The 18,524-nt window shown below is 39.6% G+C and overlaps 1 protein-coding gene across 2 annotated transcripts; it reads left to right on the forward strand.

Annotated features, from left to right (window-relative positions):
• Positions 1-924: 924 nt before the first annotated feature.
• syt11b (synaptotagmin XIb) lies at positions 925-18,177 on the forward strand. 2 transcript variants are annotated; one of them, XR_009803475.1, is made up of 5 exons: positions 925-1,175; positions 5,776-6,695; positions 13,631-13,751; positions 13,822-14,479; positions 14,569-18,177. XR_009803475.1 is itself a non-coding variant. In XM_061881812.1 (4 exons), exons 1-4 carry the CDS (start codon positions 1,142-1,144, stop codon positions 14,130-14,132), a joined length of 1,386 nt encoding a protein of 461 aa, XP_061737796.1. In that variant the 5' UTR covers positions 925-1,141; the 3' UTR covers positions 14,133-18,177. The 2 variants fall into 2 exon arrangements, 1 of the variants encoding a protein (XP_061737796.1); XM_061881812.1 differs by having other exon boundaries at positions 13,822-18,177.
• The last annotated feature ends 347 nt before the right edge of the window (positions 18,178-18,524 follow it).

An 18,524-nucleotide genomic window follows, 5' to 3' on the forward strand; every position in this document is an offset into this window, starting at 1 on the left:
ATAGACTCCCTTTTTAGACCAGTTGATCTGCCGTTTCTTTTCTTTTTCTTCTATGTCCCACTCTCCCTTGTGGAGGGGGTCCGGTCCGATCCGGTGGCCATGTACTGCTCGCCTGTGTATCGGCTGGGGACATCTCTGCGCTGCTGATCCGCCTCCGCTTGGGATGGTTTCCTGCTGGCTCAGCTGTGAACGGGACTCTCGCTGCTGTGTTGGATCCGCTTTGGACTGGACTCTCGCGACTGTGTTGGATCCATTATGGATTGAACTTTCACAGTATCATGTTAGACCAGCTCGACATCCATTGCTTTCCTCCTCTCCATGGTTCGCATAGTCATCATTGTCACCGACGTCCCACTGGGTGTGAGTTTTCCTTGCCCTTATGTGGGCCTACCGAGGATGTCGTAGTGGTTTGGGCAGACCTTTGAGACACTAGTGATTTAGGGCTATATAAGTAAACATTGATTGATTGATTTTAGTAGGCCTTTTAATAAGAAAAGTCAATATTGCGACTTTTTTCAATCATTACATGTTACCTGTTTGCTCTTTTATTGCACATTTTTTGTTTTTTTTTGCGGTATAGCTCAGTTGGTTGAGTGGCCGTGCCAGCAGGTTGCAGGTTCAATTCCCGCTTCCGCCATCCTAGTCACTGCCGTTGTGTCTTTGGGCAAGACACTTTACCCACCTGCTCCCAGTGCCACCCACACTGGTTTAAATGTAATTTAGATATTGGGTTTCACTATGTAAAGCGCTTTGAGTCACAAGAGAAAAGCACTATATAAATATAATTCACTTCACTTCACTTTGTTTTATAGTAGTATTTTTAAAATGCTTTTAAAATATTTATTTTACTTTTGTACATTTCCGCCCGCGGAGTGACGCCTCACTCCCAATAAACCACCTCTGTGCTGCCTCACTGCGCAGACTCCCTGCATCTCAGCGCGAGAGCATCAGTCAGACGCCGCCTGGACGACACGCCCGGACCCGAGCCGACGGACCGGACCAGACCGGATCGATGCAGGCTTCGTGTGCTTCTTGCTGACTCTTGTCGTCGGTGGACACTCAATAAACAAGCAGTGGTTGCTCGCTAACCTTTTCCCGCGCCTGGCTTTTCTCGTCTGGACGCTTCCCACCCAGTCACAAAATGGCGGACATGACAGATCTGCGACCCTCCTACGGTAAGAGGCCCGTCGGACGTATGTTGTTTATATCAATATTTCTTGTTAAGGCAGAGCATTTGAGCGAGTTGACGCGTTTTGGTGATGATTTTTTATTCAAACTTCACTCGACAGCACCGAAATACCGAATATTAGCTGCAGTTTTAAGCGGACAAAATGTCCAAAGATTTGTGTACGGGCGTTCACTATCTCTTCGTGGGCCGAGGGGTGACGTCATGTCTGTACCCGGCAGTCCCAGTGCGCCCTAGCATGACGTCATAATCAGTACCCATATATGTGCGTGTGTGTGTGTTGCCAGGCAGCCAGCTGAGCTCTTTAAACCATTTCCAAAACATGACATCATGTGACTTAGAGTGAAGGAAGCTCTTTATTCTGATTGGCTGCAGACAAACTCAGAGGGGTGTATACGTCCATCCATCCATCCAATTCCTACCGCTTGTCCCTTTCGGGGTTGTGGGGAGTGCTGGAGCCCATCTCAGCTGCATTCAGGCAGTAGGCGGGGTACACCTGGACAAGTAGCCACCTCAGATAGACATGTGAAATTACTGCCAAAACTCCCCAAACACAAATGTTTTTGTATTCACTCCCAACGATTCGCAATGAGATGTTCTTATTTAAACGGGGATAGCAGGTAAATTCAATGTGTGATACTTGATCATTTCGCGATATTGCCATATTTTTTGCTGAAAGGATTTAGGAGAGAACATCGACGATACAGTTCGCAACTTTTGGTCGCTAGTATAAAAGCCTTGTCTTTATCGGAAGTAGCAGACGATGACGTCACCGGTGTGAGGGCTCCTCACATCCTCACGTTGTTTATAATGTGAGCCTCCAGCAGCAATAGCTATTCGGACCAAGAAAGCGACAATTTCCCCATTAATATGAGCGAGGATGAAAGATTTGTGGATGAGGAAATTTAGAGTGAAGGCCTAGAAGAAATAAAGAGTAAAACAAAAAAAAAAGGCGAGGGCAAGTGAGAGCGATTCAGATGTTTTTAGACACATTTACTAGGATAATTCTGGGAAATCCCTTATCCGCCTATTGTGTTGCCATTTTTTTGGTGAGTTAGAGTACCTTAAAGTTGGAGGGGTGTGGCCACGGGTGTTTTGACGCCAGAATCTCTGAGAGTCACAGCAGCAGGAGGATGCTGGCTCTGCTGATCTCCGGTAAGAGGCGACTTATTTCCACAATTTTCTCACCGAAAACTGCCTGTTGACATGTAGTCGTGATCCATGTTCGCCTGACCGCTCTGATCCATAGTAAAGCTTCACCTCCGGGAATTTTATACAAGGAAACACCGTGTGTTTGTGTGGCTAAAAGCTTCCCACCTCCATCTTTCTACTTTGACTTCTCCGTTATTAATTGAACAAATTGCAAAAGATTCAGCAACACAGATGTCCAAAATACTGTGTTAATTGCGCGATGAAAAGAGACGACTGTTAGCCACAAGTGGTGCTGGGCTAATATGTCCCCTCCAACCAATAACGTCACAAACACGCGTCATCATTCCGCGATGTCTTCAACAGGGAACTCCGCGGGAAATTAAGTTGTAATTTAGTAAACTAAAAAGGCCGTATTGGCATGTGTTGCAATGTTAATATTTCATCATTGATATATAAACTATCAGACTGTGTGGTCGCTAGTAGTGGGTTTCAGTAGGCCTTTAAAAAAACTACTTTCTTCAATTGAAAAAATTATTCGCAAGTGAACTAACAATTTTGCGCAAGTAAAAAAACGGTCCACAATTCTGTTCAATTAAAAAAAGGCTTGCAAGTATGAAAACAAGTTTCTTCAATTAAAAAAAGGGGCTTCACGGTGGCAGAGGGGGTTAGTGCGTCTGCTTCACAATACGTAGGTCCTGAGTAGTCGGGGTTCAATCCCGGGCTCGGGATCTTTCTGTGTGGAGTTTGCATGTCCTCCCCGTGAATGCGTGGGTTCCCTCCGGGTACTCCGGCTTCCTCCCACCTCCAAAGACATGCACCTGAGGATAGGTTGATTGGCGACACTAAATGGTCCCTAGTGTGTGAATGTTGTCTGTCTATCTGTGCTGGCCCTGCGATGAGGTGGCGACTTGTCCAGGGTGTACACCGCCTTCCGCCCGATTGTAGCTGAGATAGGCCCCAGCGCCCCCCGCGACCTCAAAAGGGAATAAGCGGTAGAAAATGGATGGATGGATAGATTCGCAAGTGTCAAAACAATTTTCTTAAATTAAAAATACGATTCGCATGCTTAAAAACTATTTTCTTAAATAATGATTCGCAATTATACAAAAAAAATTTCCTAAATGAAAAACGAGTTTAAAGATAACGAAAATATTAAAACAATTTTGTAAAAAAAAATGTTTTTGCAAGTATAAAAACTATTTTCTTCAATTAAAAAGACGCTTTGCAAGTATAAAACTATTTTCTTCTGTTGTAAAACTGTATCCCAAGTTAAAAAAAAAATGTGTGCAAGAAAAGAAATGATTCGGAAGTATAAAAACAATTTTCTTAAATAAAAAAATTATTCCCAAGTATAAAAAACGTTTTTTTTAATAAAAAATGATTCGCAAGTTTAAAAAAATGTTCTTAAAAAATATATTTGCAGGTATAAAAACAACTTTCTTAAATAAAAAAAATGCTTTGCAAGTATAAAAAACAATTTTCTTCTGTTATAAAACTGTATCTCAAGTTAAAAAAAATAATAATTCTGCAAGTAAAAAAAAAGATTTGGAATTTTAAAAAAATTATTCTGAAAGCGAAAAAACGATTTGCTATCAAAAACATTCTGCAAATAAAAAAACGATTCACAAGTAATTAAACAATTCGGGGTTACAAAAATATTTTTCTTCAATTAAAAAAGTAATGTGCAAGAATAAAAACAACTTTCTCATAAAAAATGATTTGCAAGTAAAACTATTTTCTTGAATAAAAACATGCATTGCAAGTATAAAAACTAATTTCTTCTGTTGTAAAACTGTTCCCAAAGTTTAAAAAAAACTATATTCTGCAAGTAAAACAATGATTTGGAATATAAAAAAAATAATTTTGCAAGTGAAAAAACTCTTCGCCAATTAAAACAAATTCTGCAAATAAAAATTCACAACAATTCTCAAGTAACAAAACAATTCGCAGGTATAAAAACTTTTTTCTTTAATCAAAAAAATAATCTTCTGGTATAAAAACGATTTTCTTAAATAAAAAAATTATTTGTAAGTATAAAAACTTTTATTAATGAAAAAAATAATTCGCAAATTTAAAAAAACAATTTCCTTCAAGTTAAATTATTTGGCAATGACATCCACAGAAGAAAGGGGAATCAAGCTCAACCTGTACGTTAACCTGTACATTTCACCTCTCTTCTGTCCACCATTTTACTCCATGCCCATCTTCTTGTGTTATTATTTTTGGCAGAGGGCACCATGCACAAATAACTTGAATAATTTGACTCAGCAGCACCAAATGTCGTTTTAGAGTGTGAATTACGGGGGCTTGGAGTGCAAGTGTGTGGATCACGCAGGGTGGAATTTTACTGCCAACAGTTTTAACTTGTAAGAAAATAGTTTTTATCCTGTACTTGTAAATCATTTATTTAATTGAAGAAAATATTGTTTTACTCGAAAACCGTCTTTCTTTAATCCAAGAAAAACATTATTTTTACCCGCAAATCTTTTTTTTTTATTGTAGAAATTTGTATTTTTACTTGCAAATCATTTTAAAATTGTAGAAAATATTTTTTCTACCTGGAAATAATTTTTTTAATTGAAGAAAATAGTTTTGTATTTGCAAATAGTTGTTTTTATTTGAAGCAAATAGTTTTTTATTTGCAAAGATGTTTTTTTGTAGAATTTTTTTATATAGTTTTTATTCTTGTGAATCGTTTTTTAAATAGAATAAACTTTTTTTATTTGCAGAAAATAGTTTATTTTTTGGAGTCGTTTTTTTAAATTTAGGAAAAAAAATAGTTTTACTTGTAGCAATTTTGTTTTTATACTTGCGTAGTGTTTTTAAATTTAGGAAATCCGTTTTTTTACTTACCGTAAATCATTTTATACTTGCAAATCTTTTTTCAAATTGAAGAAATCAGTTTTTTATATTTTTAGAAAATTGTTTCTATACTTGGGAGTTGTTTTTAAATGGAAAAAACAACATTTTTTTTTTTCCAGAGAATCGTTTTTATAACCAAAGAAAATTGTTGTTGTTTTTTACTTGGGAATCATTGGGGTGAGGAAAAGCATTTTTGTGTTTGTGGAGTTTCAGCAGTAAATTAACAATTAACATTGTCATCCCACTGGGTTGAGTATTTCCTTGCCCTGATGTGGGAACTGAACTGAGGATGTTGTTGTGGCTTGTGCAGCCCTTTGAGACACTTGCGATTTAGGGCTATATAAATAAACATTGATTGATTGATTGAACTGTGTGTGTGTGTGTGTGTGTGTGTGTGTGTGTGTGTGTGTGTGTGTGTGTGTGTGCGCGTGCGCGTGCGCGTGCGCGCGTGTGTGTGCATGTATGCATGACAACAAAGAACTTAACAAACAGCGTCCCCTCCAATCCGAGCCCCCATCCAAAAGAAAAAAGGCTTTGTCACTGAAGGTATTCGCACTTCCTGTTTTCCCCCACAGCCATGTCTCCCGTCCTGGCGGGCTTCCTTGGAGCGGGCGTCCTGGTTCTGGTGGTGATTGTGGTGATCCTGCTGTGGTCCTTCTGCCAGCGTCGTTACCTGCACGCGTCGGGGCGCTACAAGCTGCACGGCGACCGCTACTGCGACGCTGAGGACCCGCCTTACAAGTTCATCCACATGCTGAAGGGCATCAGCATTTACCCAGAGTCCCTCAGCAGCAGCAAAAGGATTGTGCGCAGCGCCAGGCGTACCGAGCGGGATGGAGAGCGAGGGTGTGTGTCGGCCGGCGGGAGGGGCCTGGTGCTGGTGGACGCGGAGAACAACATCCTGGATGTCCCGGGTCAGCTGCAGATGAGTCACCTGGTGGCCCCCGCCGGATCAGGCCACGCCCACACAGAGCGAGCGCTACCGGTCCGCGCCGACTACTGCTGCCTGGACAGCAGCTCGGCCAGCAGCAGCCAGACCAGCAGCAAGACCGCTTCGCCTTTCACGCCCGCCTCCTCCGAGCCCGAGCCCGAGCCAGAGGCCAGCCTGGGCGCCGTCAGCCTCACCGTGGACTACAACTTCCCCAAGAAGGCGCTGGTCGTCACCATCGTCGGGGCCCGGGGCCTCCCCGCCATGGACGAGCAAGCCGGCAGCTCCGACCCGTATGTGAAGATGACCATCCTGCCGGAGAAAAAGCACCGCGTCAAGACCCGCGTGCTGAGGAAGACTCTGGACCCGCTCTTCGATGAGACCTTCACTTTCTACGGCGTGGCCTACAGCTCGCTGCCAGAGCTCACGCTGCACTTCCTGGTCCTCAGCTTCGACCGCTTCGCTCGCGACGATGTCATCGGGGAGGCGGTGGTGCCGCTGAAGGGTGTGGACCCGAGTACGGGCCGAGTCCACCTGAGCCAGCAAATCACCAAGAGGAACATGCAGGTGAGGAGGGGCGGGGCTGATTCCTACTCTTGCTCAAGCATGGTCTTCTTTTATGTTACGCACGATGCTAGTATGGCTAATGCTAGGACAGCTGACTCTGTGTTGTCATGACAACTCACACTGCCAACCTTCCATATCAGTTACTTTAGTCTCGATTTGTTTGTTTATAAAACTCCACGTCAGCTGCTGCAATTGACAAGGCAGCTAACAACTGCATTATTAATATTGACATCATATTTAAAGGAGCTGTTTGGAACCTTTAAGATGCCTGGTAGCATTAAATCCCGCCCACTTCCTGCTTTTAGCACAACATACTGATAAACCATGCCCGCTCGGCTAATTATAGCAAAGTTGAACTACTAACGTTAGCAATCATACATTGTATATTGTATGATAACAACATGACTGAAAATGAGCACACAGCCAACATTTTAAAGGAATGGAACTCTGTAAATGTCCTGGAGCGGCCCAGCCAGAGCCTAGACTTGAATTCCATTGAACATCTCTGGGGAGATCTGAAAGTGGCTTCCCATTCAACCTGATGGGGCTTGAGAGGTGCTGCAACGAGGAAAGGGAGAAACTGCCCAAAGATAGGTGTGGCAATCTTCTGGCGTCTTATTCAAAAAGATTTGAGGCTTTAATTTCTGCCAAAGGTGCATCAACAAAGTATTGTGCAAACTTTCTTAATTCTTATGTACATGTGATTTCTTACACTTTTAGTTTTAATACATTTGCAAAAAAAAAAAAAAATGTCACAATATCCATCCATCCATCCATTTCCTACCGCTTATTCCCTTTGGGGCCGCGGGGGGCGCTGGTGCCTATCTCAGCTACAATTGGGCGGAAGGCGGGGTACACCCTGGACAAGTCGCCATCTCATCGCAGGGCCAACACAGATAGACAGACAACATTCACACTCACATTCACACACTAGGGCCAATTTAGTGTTGCCAATCAACCTATCCCCAGGTGCATGTCTTTGGAAGTGGGAGGAAGTCGGAGTACCCGGAGGGAACCCACGCATATTGTGTGGAGAATGTTGAGACAAAAATGAATTTATTCCACTCTGGAATAAGGCTGTGACATAACAAAATGTGGGGGGGGAATGAAGCCCTGTGAATACTTTTCAGATGCACTGTACATACTGTGCCATATATACATCATATTTATTGTCATTTTCCCATATTTAATGTTGTGCCATGTTTATATATTTGATATGTGATATTCACATTATAGGGCTTCACGGTGGCAGAGGGGTTAGTGCGTCTGCCTCACAGTACGAAGGTCCTGCAGTCCTGGGTTCAAATCCAGGCTCGGGATCTTTCTGTGTGGAGTTTGCATGTTCTCCCCGTGAATGCGTGGGTTCCTTTCGGGTACTCCGGCTTCCTCCCACTTCCAAAGACATGCACCTGGGGATAGGTTGATTGGCAACACTAAATTGGCCCTAGTGTGTGAATGTGAGTGTGACTGTTGTCTGTCTATCTGTGTTGGCCTTGCGATGAGATGGTGACTTGTCCAGGGTGTACCCCGCCTTCCGCCCGATTGTAGCTGAGATAGGCGCCAGCGCCCCCCGCGACCCCAAAAGGGAATAAGTGGTAGAAAATGGATGGAAGGGATGGATATTCACATTATATTTAATGCTGTGCCTTATTTATTTCTTTAATTTGTAATATTCACATGATATTTAATGTTGTGCCATATTTATGTATTTATTGTGAGATAATCACATTATATTTAATGTTGCCATATTTATATATTTAATATGCGATATATACAATATATTTAATGTCGTGCCATATTTATATATTTATTGTGCAATATTGACATATTTAATGTTGTGCCATATTTAAATCATATTAATTGTGATACTCACATAATATTTAATGTTGTGCCATATTTACATCATATTTTGTGTGTGATATTCACATTGTAATTAATGTTTTGTTATATTTACATTTTTATCTTGCAATTTTCTTGATATATTTAATGTGCCATATTTACATCATATCTAATGTGCGATATTCACATATTTAATGTGCCATATTGACATCATATTTATTGTGCAATATTCATATTAAGATTCATGTTGAGCCATATTTACATCATATATTTACATTATATTTAATGTTGATCAATATTTACAACATATTTATTGTGCGATATTCACATTATATGTAATGTTGTGCCATATTTACATTATATTTTTTGAGCGATATTCACATTATATTTAATGTTGTGCCATATTTACTGTGCCATATTCACATTATATTTAATGTGCCATATTTACATCATATTTGATATGCAGTATTTACATTATATTTAACATTGTGCCATATTTACATATTTAATATATGATTCTCATGTCATAATTAATGTTGTGCCATATTTACATATTTAATGTGCAATATTTACATTATATTTAATGGTGTGCCATATTTACATCATATTTAATGTTGTGCCATATTTACATCATATTTATTGTGCAATATTCACATTATATTATCAATCAATCAATGTTTATTTATATAGCCCTAAATCGCCAGTGTTTCAAAGGGCTGCACAAACTACGACATCCTCAGTAGAGCCCACATAAGGGCAAGGAAAACTCACCACAATGGGACGTTGGTGACAGTCACAATGATGACTATGAGAAACCTTGGAGAGGACCACATATGTGGGCAAACACATATGCAACGCCACTCCCCTCCCCATATTTACATTATATTTAATGTTGTGCCATATGTACCTTATTTTATCGTGCGATATTCACATTTAATGTTGTATCATATTTACATATTTAATATGCAATTTTCGGATCATATTTAATGTGCGATATTTCCATCACATTTATCGTGCAATATTTACATTAATGTTGTGCCATATTTGAATTCTATTTATTGTGCAATATGCACACTAAGTTTAATGTTGTGCCATATTTACATTATATTTATTGTACGATCTTTACATATACGCATCATGATAATCTCCTCTTGCATCATAATAATCCTCTCATTTCCCCCCAAAAACGGATTAACTCGCTGGACTATAAAGACAATATAACATACATCCATAAACATGGATGCATACGCAAAAGTGCAATATATTTATCTGTACAGTAATCTATTTATTTATCAATGCACCTTATTGCTCTTTTATCCTGCACTACAACGAGCTAATGCAACAAAATGTCATTCTTATCTGTACTGTAAAGTTAAAATTTGAATAACAATTAAAGGAAGTCTACATCTGATTATATTTAATGTTGTGCCAAATTTACATCATATTCATTGTGCAATATTCACATTATATTTAATGTTGTGCCATATTTACATAATGTGCGATATTCACATTATATTTGTTGTTGTGCCAAATTTACATCATATTTATTGTGCAATATGTACATTATATGGAATGTTGTGCCACATTTAAATATTTAATGTGCGATATTCAAATTATATTTATTGTTGTACCAAATTTACATAATATTTATTGTGCAATATTCACATTATATTTAATGTTGTGCCATATTCACATTATATTTATTGTTGAGCCTAGGTTTGCAAAGGGGTGGAAAGTTTCCTGTAAATTTCTGGAAACTTTCTGGAAATTTACCACGGGAAGTTAAGCTTGGGAAGTTTGGAAATTTTGACCATTTTTTGATTATTCAAAGTTGGACACCGTCCATCTTGTTCTGTAGAATAAGATGGGAAGCTTGTAAAACTAGGGATGCACCGAAATGAAAATTTGTGGCCGAAGCCGAATAAAATTTAAACGCTTGGCCGAAGGCCGAATACTGAATACCGAATAATGAATGCAGTTTTTCACAATTTTTTTTAATATTGCATAAATAGCCTAGAATACATTTTTAGACATGTTTTTTAAATAAAGTCAATTTTTATTGAATATTGAAATTTTTTTAATATTCCAATAGCCTTTGCTTTTCAAAAAAAGCACAATGTTTTTCATTTATATTAGGCCTTAAAACAAAACATGCATTGCAAAAAAAAACAAAGTGCATTAAAGTGGATAAACCCACAATAAATGAATTATTGTCCTTTTGTCAAAAGTCTGCTTAGCCCCAGTAGATAAACTAATAGGGACGGCGTGGCGCACTGGGAGAGTGGCCGTGCGCAACCCGAGGGTCCCTGGTTCAAATCCCACCTAGTACCAACTTTGTCACGTCTTTTGTGTCCTGAGCCAGACACTTCACCCTTGCTCCTGATGGGTGCTGGTTGGCGCCTTGCATGGCAGCTCCCTCCATCAGTGTGTGAATGGGTAAATGTGGAAGTAGTGTCAAAGCGCTTTGAGTACCTTGAAGGTAGAAAAGCGCTATACAAGTACAACCCATTTATTTATTTATTTATTTAATAATGTAAACAGAAGGCTCAAGTAAATCTCAATTAAGTGCGTGCTTGTAACGTCATACACTTATATGGGTAGCCTACACAACAGGCTAATAATGTAAACAGAGGCCCCACTAAATCTCAATAAGGGTGTGCTTGTAACCTCATACACTTATATAGGTAGCCTACATAACAGGCTAATAATGTAAACAGCACACACACAATGTAAAGAACACACATCAGAGAAATACCGTCTGCTCGGTATCGTGTAACGGGGCTCAATGTGCTCCATGAGTCTCCGAAAGCCAATGTCCTCCACAACACTAAACGGTTGTTCATCCAAAGCCATAAACTCCATTCCCTTCTTTGTAATTCCGTTTGCTTTGGCACTGTCAGTCGCAAACTTTTTCGCCCTCTCAAAGACGTCGGCCAGGAGGCACCTCCTCGAGACAGTTTGGCTGAACATTCGTTGCAAACTGCAATACTTTTGTCACTTTCCGAAACCCTTAAAATATCTCCACACTGCTGACATTTTTCCAAAGGTGCCGGGTTACAACGTCACCGCACGTTGGTTGATTGCGTCACCGCGTCAAAAAATTGCGTCACCGCGTCACACGCCACTATTTTCGGCCTTGCATTTAACTCATTCCACCGAAGGCCGAATGTGGCTTTTTTTGCCATATTCGGTTACCGTTTATTCGTTGCATCCCTATGTAAAACACTAATGCAATGCCACACACAGATATAAATAGTGATCTAAACAATTGGAGTGGTCTTTAACAATATTTTACTGATTGACAAATGAATAGAAATAGGCTAGATGAATAGAACAGAAGGCAGAGAAAACTACACGTTTTGATTTAGTATTTGCTAGTTGAACTTTACAGATCACAAAAAAGGTAGATTCGGATCGCTAACGTTGTTAACATAAATGAATGGGATTTAACATACAGAAAATTAGCGAATCAGCTAACGGAGAAATATTTTCGTTTCATTATGAGACTGTGGTGGTACATAAACCTAGCTAGCTAGAGATATTGCCCCAAAATAATTTAACAAGAACAGGAACAGCTAGAAAGCTTGAGTGGAAGTGTGCTGGAGTAGTCTACAGTCATACAGTAACAAGCAATAACACCCCTATTAAACTTGAATACCATACAAATATATTAACCCACTAATATCATCAAAACGTACCTGACTGGATGAAGTCCTTGGGCTCAAATACTAGTATGGCCTCAATAGCCCCGCTGTAGTGTGTAGCATGCTGGGAAGGATCAACCATGCAGTGTTGAAATTCAACTGAATTTCCATTAAATCTGGTTGGTTTAGCTAATAATCATGCTGTAGGATCTAGCATGTTGCATTCAATGTTTATACCCATTAAGTTCCAATCAATTCCCGTTAATTCCCATACATTCCCGTTAATTTCCATGGACAGTTTCCAACTCTGAATATTCCCGGAATTTTGCAACCCTAGTTGTGCCATAATTACATATATGCTATACGATATTCACATTATATTTAATGTTGTGCCATATTTCCATCATATTTTTTGTGCGATATTAACATTATTAGTAATGTTGTGCCATATTTAAATTGTATTTATTATGCAATATTCACATTATATTTAATGCTGTGCCATATTAACATCATATTTATTTGTGTGATATTCACATCATACTTATTGTTGTGCCATATTTAATATGCGATATTCACATTATATTTAATGCTGTGCCATATTTACATCATATTTACTATGCAATATTCAAATTATATTTAATGCTGTGCCATATTTACATCATATTTATTTGTGTGATATTCACATCATACTTAATGTTGTGCCAAATTTACATCACATGTATTGTGCCAAATTTTCATCATATTTATTGTGCAATATTCTCATATTATTTTTTTAATGTTGTGTCATATTTACATTACATTTATTGTGCGTATTCACATTATATTTAATGTTGTGCCATATTTACATATTTAATATACAATTTTCACATTATATTTAATGTAATGCCATTTCAACGTCATATTTATTTGTGCGATATTTGCATAATATTTAATGTTGTGCCATATTTACATCATATTTATTGTGTGATATTCACATTATATTTAATGTTGTGCCATATTCACAGCATATTTACTGTGCGATATTCACATATTTAATGTTGTGCCATATTCACAGCATATTTATTGTGCGATATTCACATTATATTTAATGTTATGCCCTATTTACATTGTATTTGCTGTGCGTATTCACATTATATTTAATGTTGTGCCATATTAACATATTGAATGTGCGATATTTACATTATATTTAATGTTGTCATATTTTTTGTTGTGCCATATTTACATTATATTTAATGTGTCATATTCTCATCATATTTAATGTTGTGTCATATTCTCATCATATTAAATGTTATATTTACATCATATTTAATGTTGTTATATTCACATTATATTTAATGTTGTGTTATATTTTCATCATATTTAATGTGCTGTGTATACATTATTCTGGCAGTGACATATAACATATTTAGGACAGGAAGTGGCATATTTTAATTTTTATTTTTTTCCCATCAGTGCGAAAGCCGTGGCGAGCTGCAGGCGTCGTTGACGTACCAGCCGGTGTCTCACCGTCTCAGCGTGGGGGTTCTGAAGGCTCGACACCTGCCCAAGATGGACATAGCCGGCCTGTCTGCCAGTGAGTGTCACGTGTCTCAACGCCGGCCGGTTAAGCATCCGAGTCTTGAACGCCCTGCTTGTGTCCACAGACCCCTACGTGAAAGTCAACGTCTTCTACGGCCGCAAGCGCATCGCTAAAAAGAAGACCCACGTGAAGAAGTGCACGCTGAACCCGGTCTTCAACGAGTCCTTCATCTACGACATCCCGCCCGAGCTGCTGCCAGAGATCTCGGTGGAGTTCCTGGTGGTCGACTTCGACCGCACTGCCAAGAACGAAGTCCTCGGCCGCCTGGTGCTCGGCCTCCAAAGCCCCGCTCCTACCGGCTCCTCCCACTGGCGGGAAGTCTGTGAGAACCCGCGTCGGCAGATCTCCAAATGGCACACCCTGAGCGAGTACTGAGGACCACGCTGGGACTGGACCAGCGAAGACTCCTGGAACTAGACTAATCCAATGTACAGCACACACACACACACGCACACACATACACACACACACACACACACACACACAATGTGATGCTAGTTATTAAACACTACTATTATCGTCAACATGTGCATCTGCTAAGAAAATGCTGAGCTTTTGAAAAAGAAAACCGACGTTTGTGACGTCTCGCCTCTTGTGTGTGTAAAGCTAAGTATAAGACCCTCCTCCCATCCCCTCCCCCCGTGGTTGTCACGGAGACTGCATGTGTTTGTGAAGAACTAAACGAACTAAGAAGCTTCCGTCATGCTGTGGTGGTCTCAGAGGTGAGTTAGCGTACAGGTAACCCGCGCGTGTGTGTTTTTTGCAGCATGAATGTTTGATTTGTTTTTTGTTGCTTTGTGTCGCTACCAAGATCTTCTGGAGGCCCCAGTGTCCACTCCCCGCCCTCCTGTCAGTCGCCAGGGCGTGTTGAGCCTGGCTGTCCATCAAAGCAACAACGCTAGTAAGAATGCTAAGCTAACCACATGGTCACAGTTGGTGCGAGCGACCCACATTGCAAGGTACCCCACGGCAAAGCTCTCGACCTCATATTATGAAATGGGACTTTATTGTCCTTGCACTTGACAAGGGCAACAGACTTATTGACAAATCCGCCCAAGATCAGACGTACAGTTGCAGGGACAACAGAACGGGAAGGCTGATGGATAGGAAAGTCCCTAACTTTTGGGGTTGCTCAGTTCGACACCAGGAAAAAACCTCAAGCAAAGCAAATGCACGTATAGATTTGAAGGGTCTTTGCTCCACTGTCCTTTGGGGGGGGGGGTCTCGTCACAACGACCTTACCATGTCGTTCCAGCCAGAGAAAACAATACAGTTTAAAATGTTTGCGTTTGAACGAGCGAGAACAAATAAGAATTTTCCTCGCCCTTCAATTTATCATAACTTCGCCTTGCAGAGCGGACAGCTTTTCCAAGATGTTATCCAGTTTGCAATTTTGCCCAGAAACCACAAAAGTCTGAGTGCTTACAGCTCTGCTGGATTCCGAATTGGTCAATACAGCAGAGCAACGCTTACTCCAATCAGCAGATGTCCTCTCGCCTTTCCAAATAGGTAGACGTCCTCGACTAGAAGGCCCCGTTTACACTGCACTTCAAATCTGATTTTTGTTTTTGTTTGCCTTCAAGTGACACCAATTTTTCGCCAGTCTAAACGGATCAGACCTGATCTTTTCGCTTCAGATTCAGTCCACGTCAAGAAGTAGTCCAAATCCAGTTGGAATGCAATCTTTTCAAATGTGACTTGGCGACTTTCACGTCATCTTTGGGTGAGCTGCATCATTCATGTGCACGGGCAAAGACACAGCCCGCCAACCTAAGCGACTACGTGCTCACAACATCCGGTTTCTGGAAGCAAAGTATTTTTTCGGCGGCCAAATTTTAAATAACAAATGATAGGCTATATTTAATATAATAAATACTTTTAAGTTCAATGAAAAAGTGATTGTTGTAGGGCCGGAATTGATGTGTACGCTGTCCCGTATTTGCTTACATGTTACGTACATTGCGTAAGTTGTTTACGTAAGGGAGTTGAAAAATTAAGCTAATGTAGATCCAAGCTGATGTCTGTGCCTCCATTACTTAACAACCATAAAAAGTTTAGAACCCTCCCAAATATATTACACTATGTATATATATACAGTATATACATAGGAATTCATACATTATATTACTTAGATTTATTTTCACGTAAATACCACTCCTTTTTTAACGTGTGGCGACTTTTATTTTATTTTGTAGTAGTGACTTCCTTGTTCATTTACAAAATCCGGTCAACTTCCTATGTTTTAAATTTAAGTCGGACTGCGCATGCAAGTGACATCGAGGCCACTTGCATGCCTCGATGGGGGCCGGTGGACGTTTATACTACAGTCTGGTTTATATCACTTTTTATTTGCAGTGTAAACAGTCAGCTTGGGGAAAAAAATTATTTTGAAAAAATTTGATTGGGGCCACTTTGGCCTGCGGTGTAAACATAGTCAAAGAGTCGCAAGGCACACAACACTCCACTTCTCCCAAAAGCTCATTGTTGGTCTAGCACAGGGGTCACCTACCTTTTTGAAACCAAGAGCTACTTCTTGGGTACTGATTAATGCGAAGGGCTACCAGTTTGATACACACTTTAAAAAATTGCCAAAAATAGCCAATTTTCTCAATTTACCTTTAATAAATAAATCTATATACCGGTATATATAAAAAAAATGATTATTTCTGTCTGTCATTCCGTCGTACATTTTTTTTTCCTTTTACGGAAGGTTTTTTGTACAGAATAAATGATGAAAAAACACTTAATTGAATGGTTTAAAAGAGGAGAAAACAGGGAAAAAAATGAAAACATCTTCAATTTCGACTCTTTAATATTCAACTGAATAAAAGAAGAGAAAAACTAGTTAACTTGAATCTTTTTTTTAAAAAAAAAAGAATTTATGGAACATCATTAGTCATTTTTCCTGATTAAAATTAATTTTAGATATTTGATGACATGTTTTAAATAGGTTAAAATCCAATCTGCATTTTGTTAGAATATATAACAAATTGGACCAAGCTATATTTCTAACAAATCATTTCTTCTAGATTTTCCAGAACAAAAATTTTAAAAGAAATTCAAAAGACTTTGAAATAAGATTTAAATTTGATTCTAAAGATTTTCTAGATTTGCCGGAATAATTTTTTTGAATTTTAATCATAATAAGTTTGAAGAAATATTTCACAAATATTCTTCATCGAAAAAAGAGAAGATAAAATGAAGAATTAAATTAAAATGTGTTTATTACTCTTTACAATAAAAAAGATAAATTTACTTGAACAATGACTTAAATTTTCAGGAAAGAAGAGGCAGGAAGGTAAAAAGGTATATGTGTTTAAAAATCCTAAAATCATTTTTAAGGTTGTATTTTTTTCTCTAAAATTGTCTTTCTGAAAGTTAGAAGAAGAAAAGTAAAAAAATAAATGAATTTATTTAAACAAGTGAAGACCAAGTCTTTAAAATATATTCTTGGATTTTCAAATTCTATTTGAGTTTTGTCTCTCTTAGAATTAAAAATGTCGACCAAAAGCGAGACCAACTTGCTAGTAAATAAATAAAATTTAAGAAATAGAGGCAGCTCACTGGTAAGTGTTGCTATTTGAGCTATTTTTAGAACAGGCCAGCGGGCGACTCCTCTGGTCCTTACGGGCGACCTGATGCCCGCGGGCACCGCGTTGGTGACCCCTGGTCTAGCAAGAACTGTTCCATCAAGACAGGCAGGTTCCTCCGAACCCGATCTTCTTGTCAATTCCGTTGTTTAGAGTTTGGAGAGCCGGGCAAAAAGAGGCTCCAAGACAAGCAAAACAAAAGCAGGAGAGATAGGGGAGAGGGTAGGAAAAGCATTCGCCTTCGATGAGAGCCAGAGAGTAGATATTTCTTTCACATCTTTCTGTCATGATGATGATGTCATTGTTTATTGTTAAGTCACAACTTCAGCCAACATACTTTCTTGATATCCTGCCAGCTGGCGGCGCTGTTGTCCCCAGAAAAGCACACATGGTGTTGATCCGGTGCGCTCGTGAACACGCACACATGTCCAACCTTGGTCTACCGGTTTTTAACATCACCTTTTTTTTTTTACTTATATTCCAACATTTTGCTCTTTATTACCATTTTTCTTGGTAATGATATTTTGGAACCCTTAAGTACCCGTGAGCTGCAAATTGGAGAGCTGCAGTTTGGACACCCCTGCCACAATGTAACGTTTTGAAAGTCGTGTGACCTGACCTTGCATCGCTCGTAGCTAACAGGAAGTAGCCGACATCCCAGTGTCCACCGGACAGACCGCGAAAGCTCCTCCCATCAATCTGTGGCGTGAACGATGCGTCACGGAGACTGTAGATTTTGTACAGACTTCCTGTTTGATGAACGTTTCCCTGCTGTAGACCTGAATGATGCTAACCTTCCTTTGACGTGCAAATAAAAGAAGTTAGCCTGATGCTTTTTTCCTTCCTTATTTCCGACTGGAGACACGCGCTTACTTCTTGTGGTGTCAAATACTGACAAGCTGGGGCCGCTGCACGTAGGCAAAGTGCTGAGTCATCCCGCACAGGAAGGCCGTTGTACAATAAGAGGTCACAAGGCTGAACTTCCTGTCTGCTCCAAACGTCTGCGGTGAAGCGCATTAGAAAGTCGCGGTCACATGAGCGAGCGGGCACACTGGAGCTTTATGCTCTCGGAGTGTGCGTGTCAGCACCCGGCCTGTCTGCAGGTCGCACGTCTTCCTTATGTGCCGTTTCTTTCTAGGAATCTGAAGTATATTAGATGAGGTTTACATTTGACCAT

The sequence above is a fragment of the Nerophis ophidion genome, linkage group LG21, assembly GCF_033978795.1.
Source record: "Nerophis ophidion isolate RoL-2023_Sa linkage group LG21, RoL_Noph_v1.0, whole genome shotgun sequence".
NCBI lineage: Eukaryota > Metazoa > Chordata > Actinopteri > Syngnathiformes > Syngnathidae > Nerophis > Nerophis ophidion.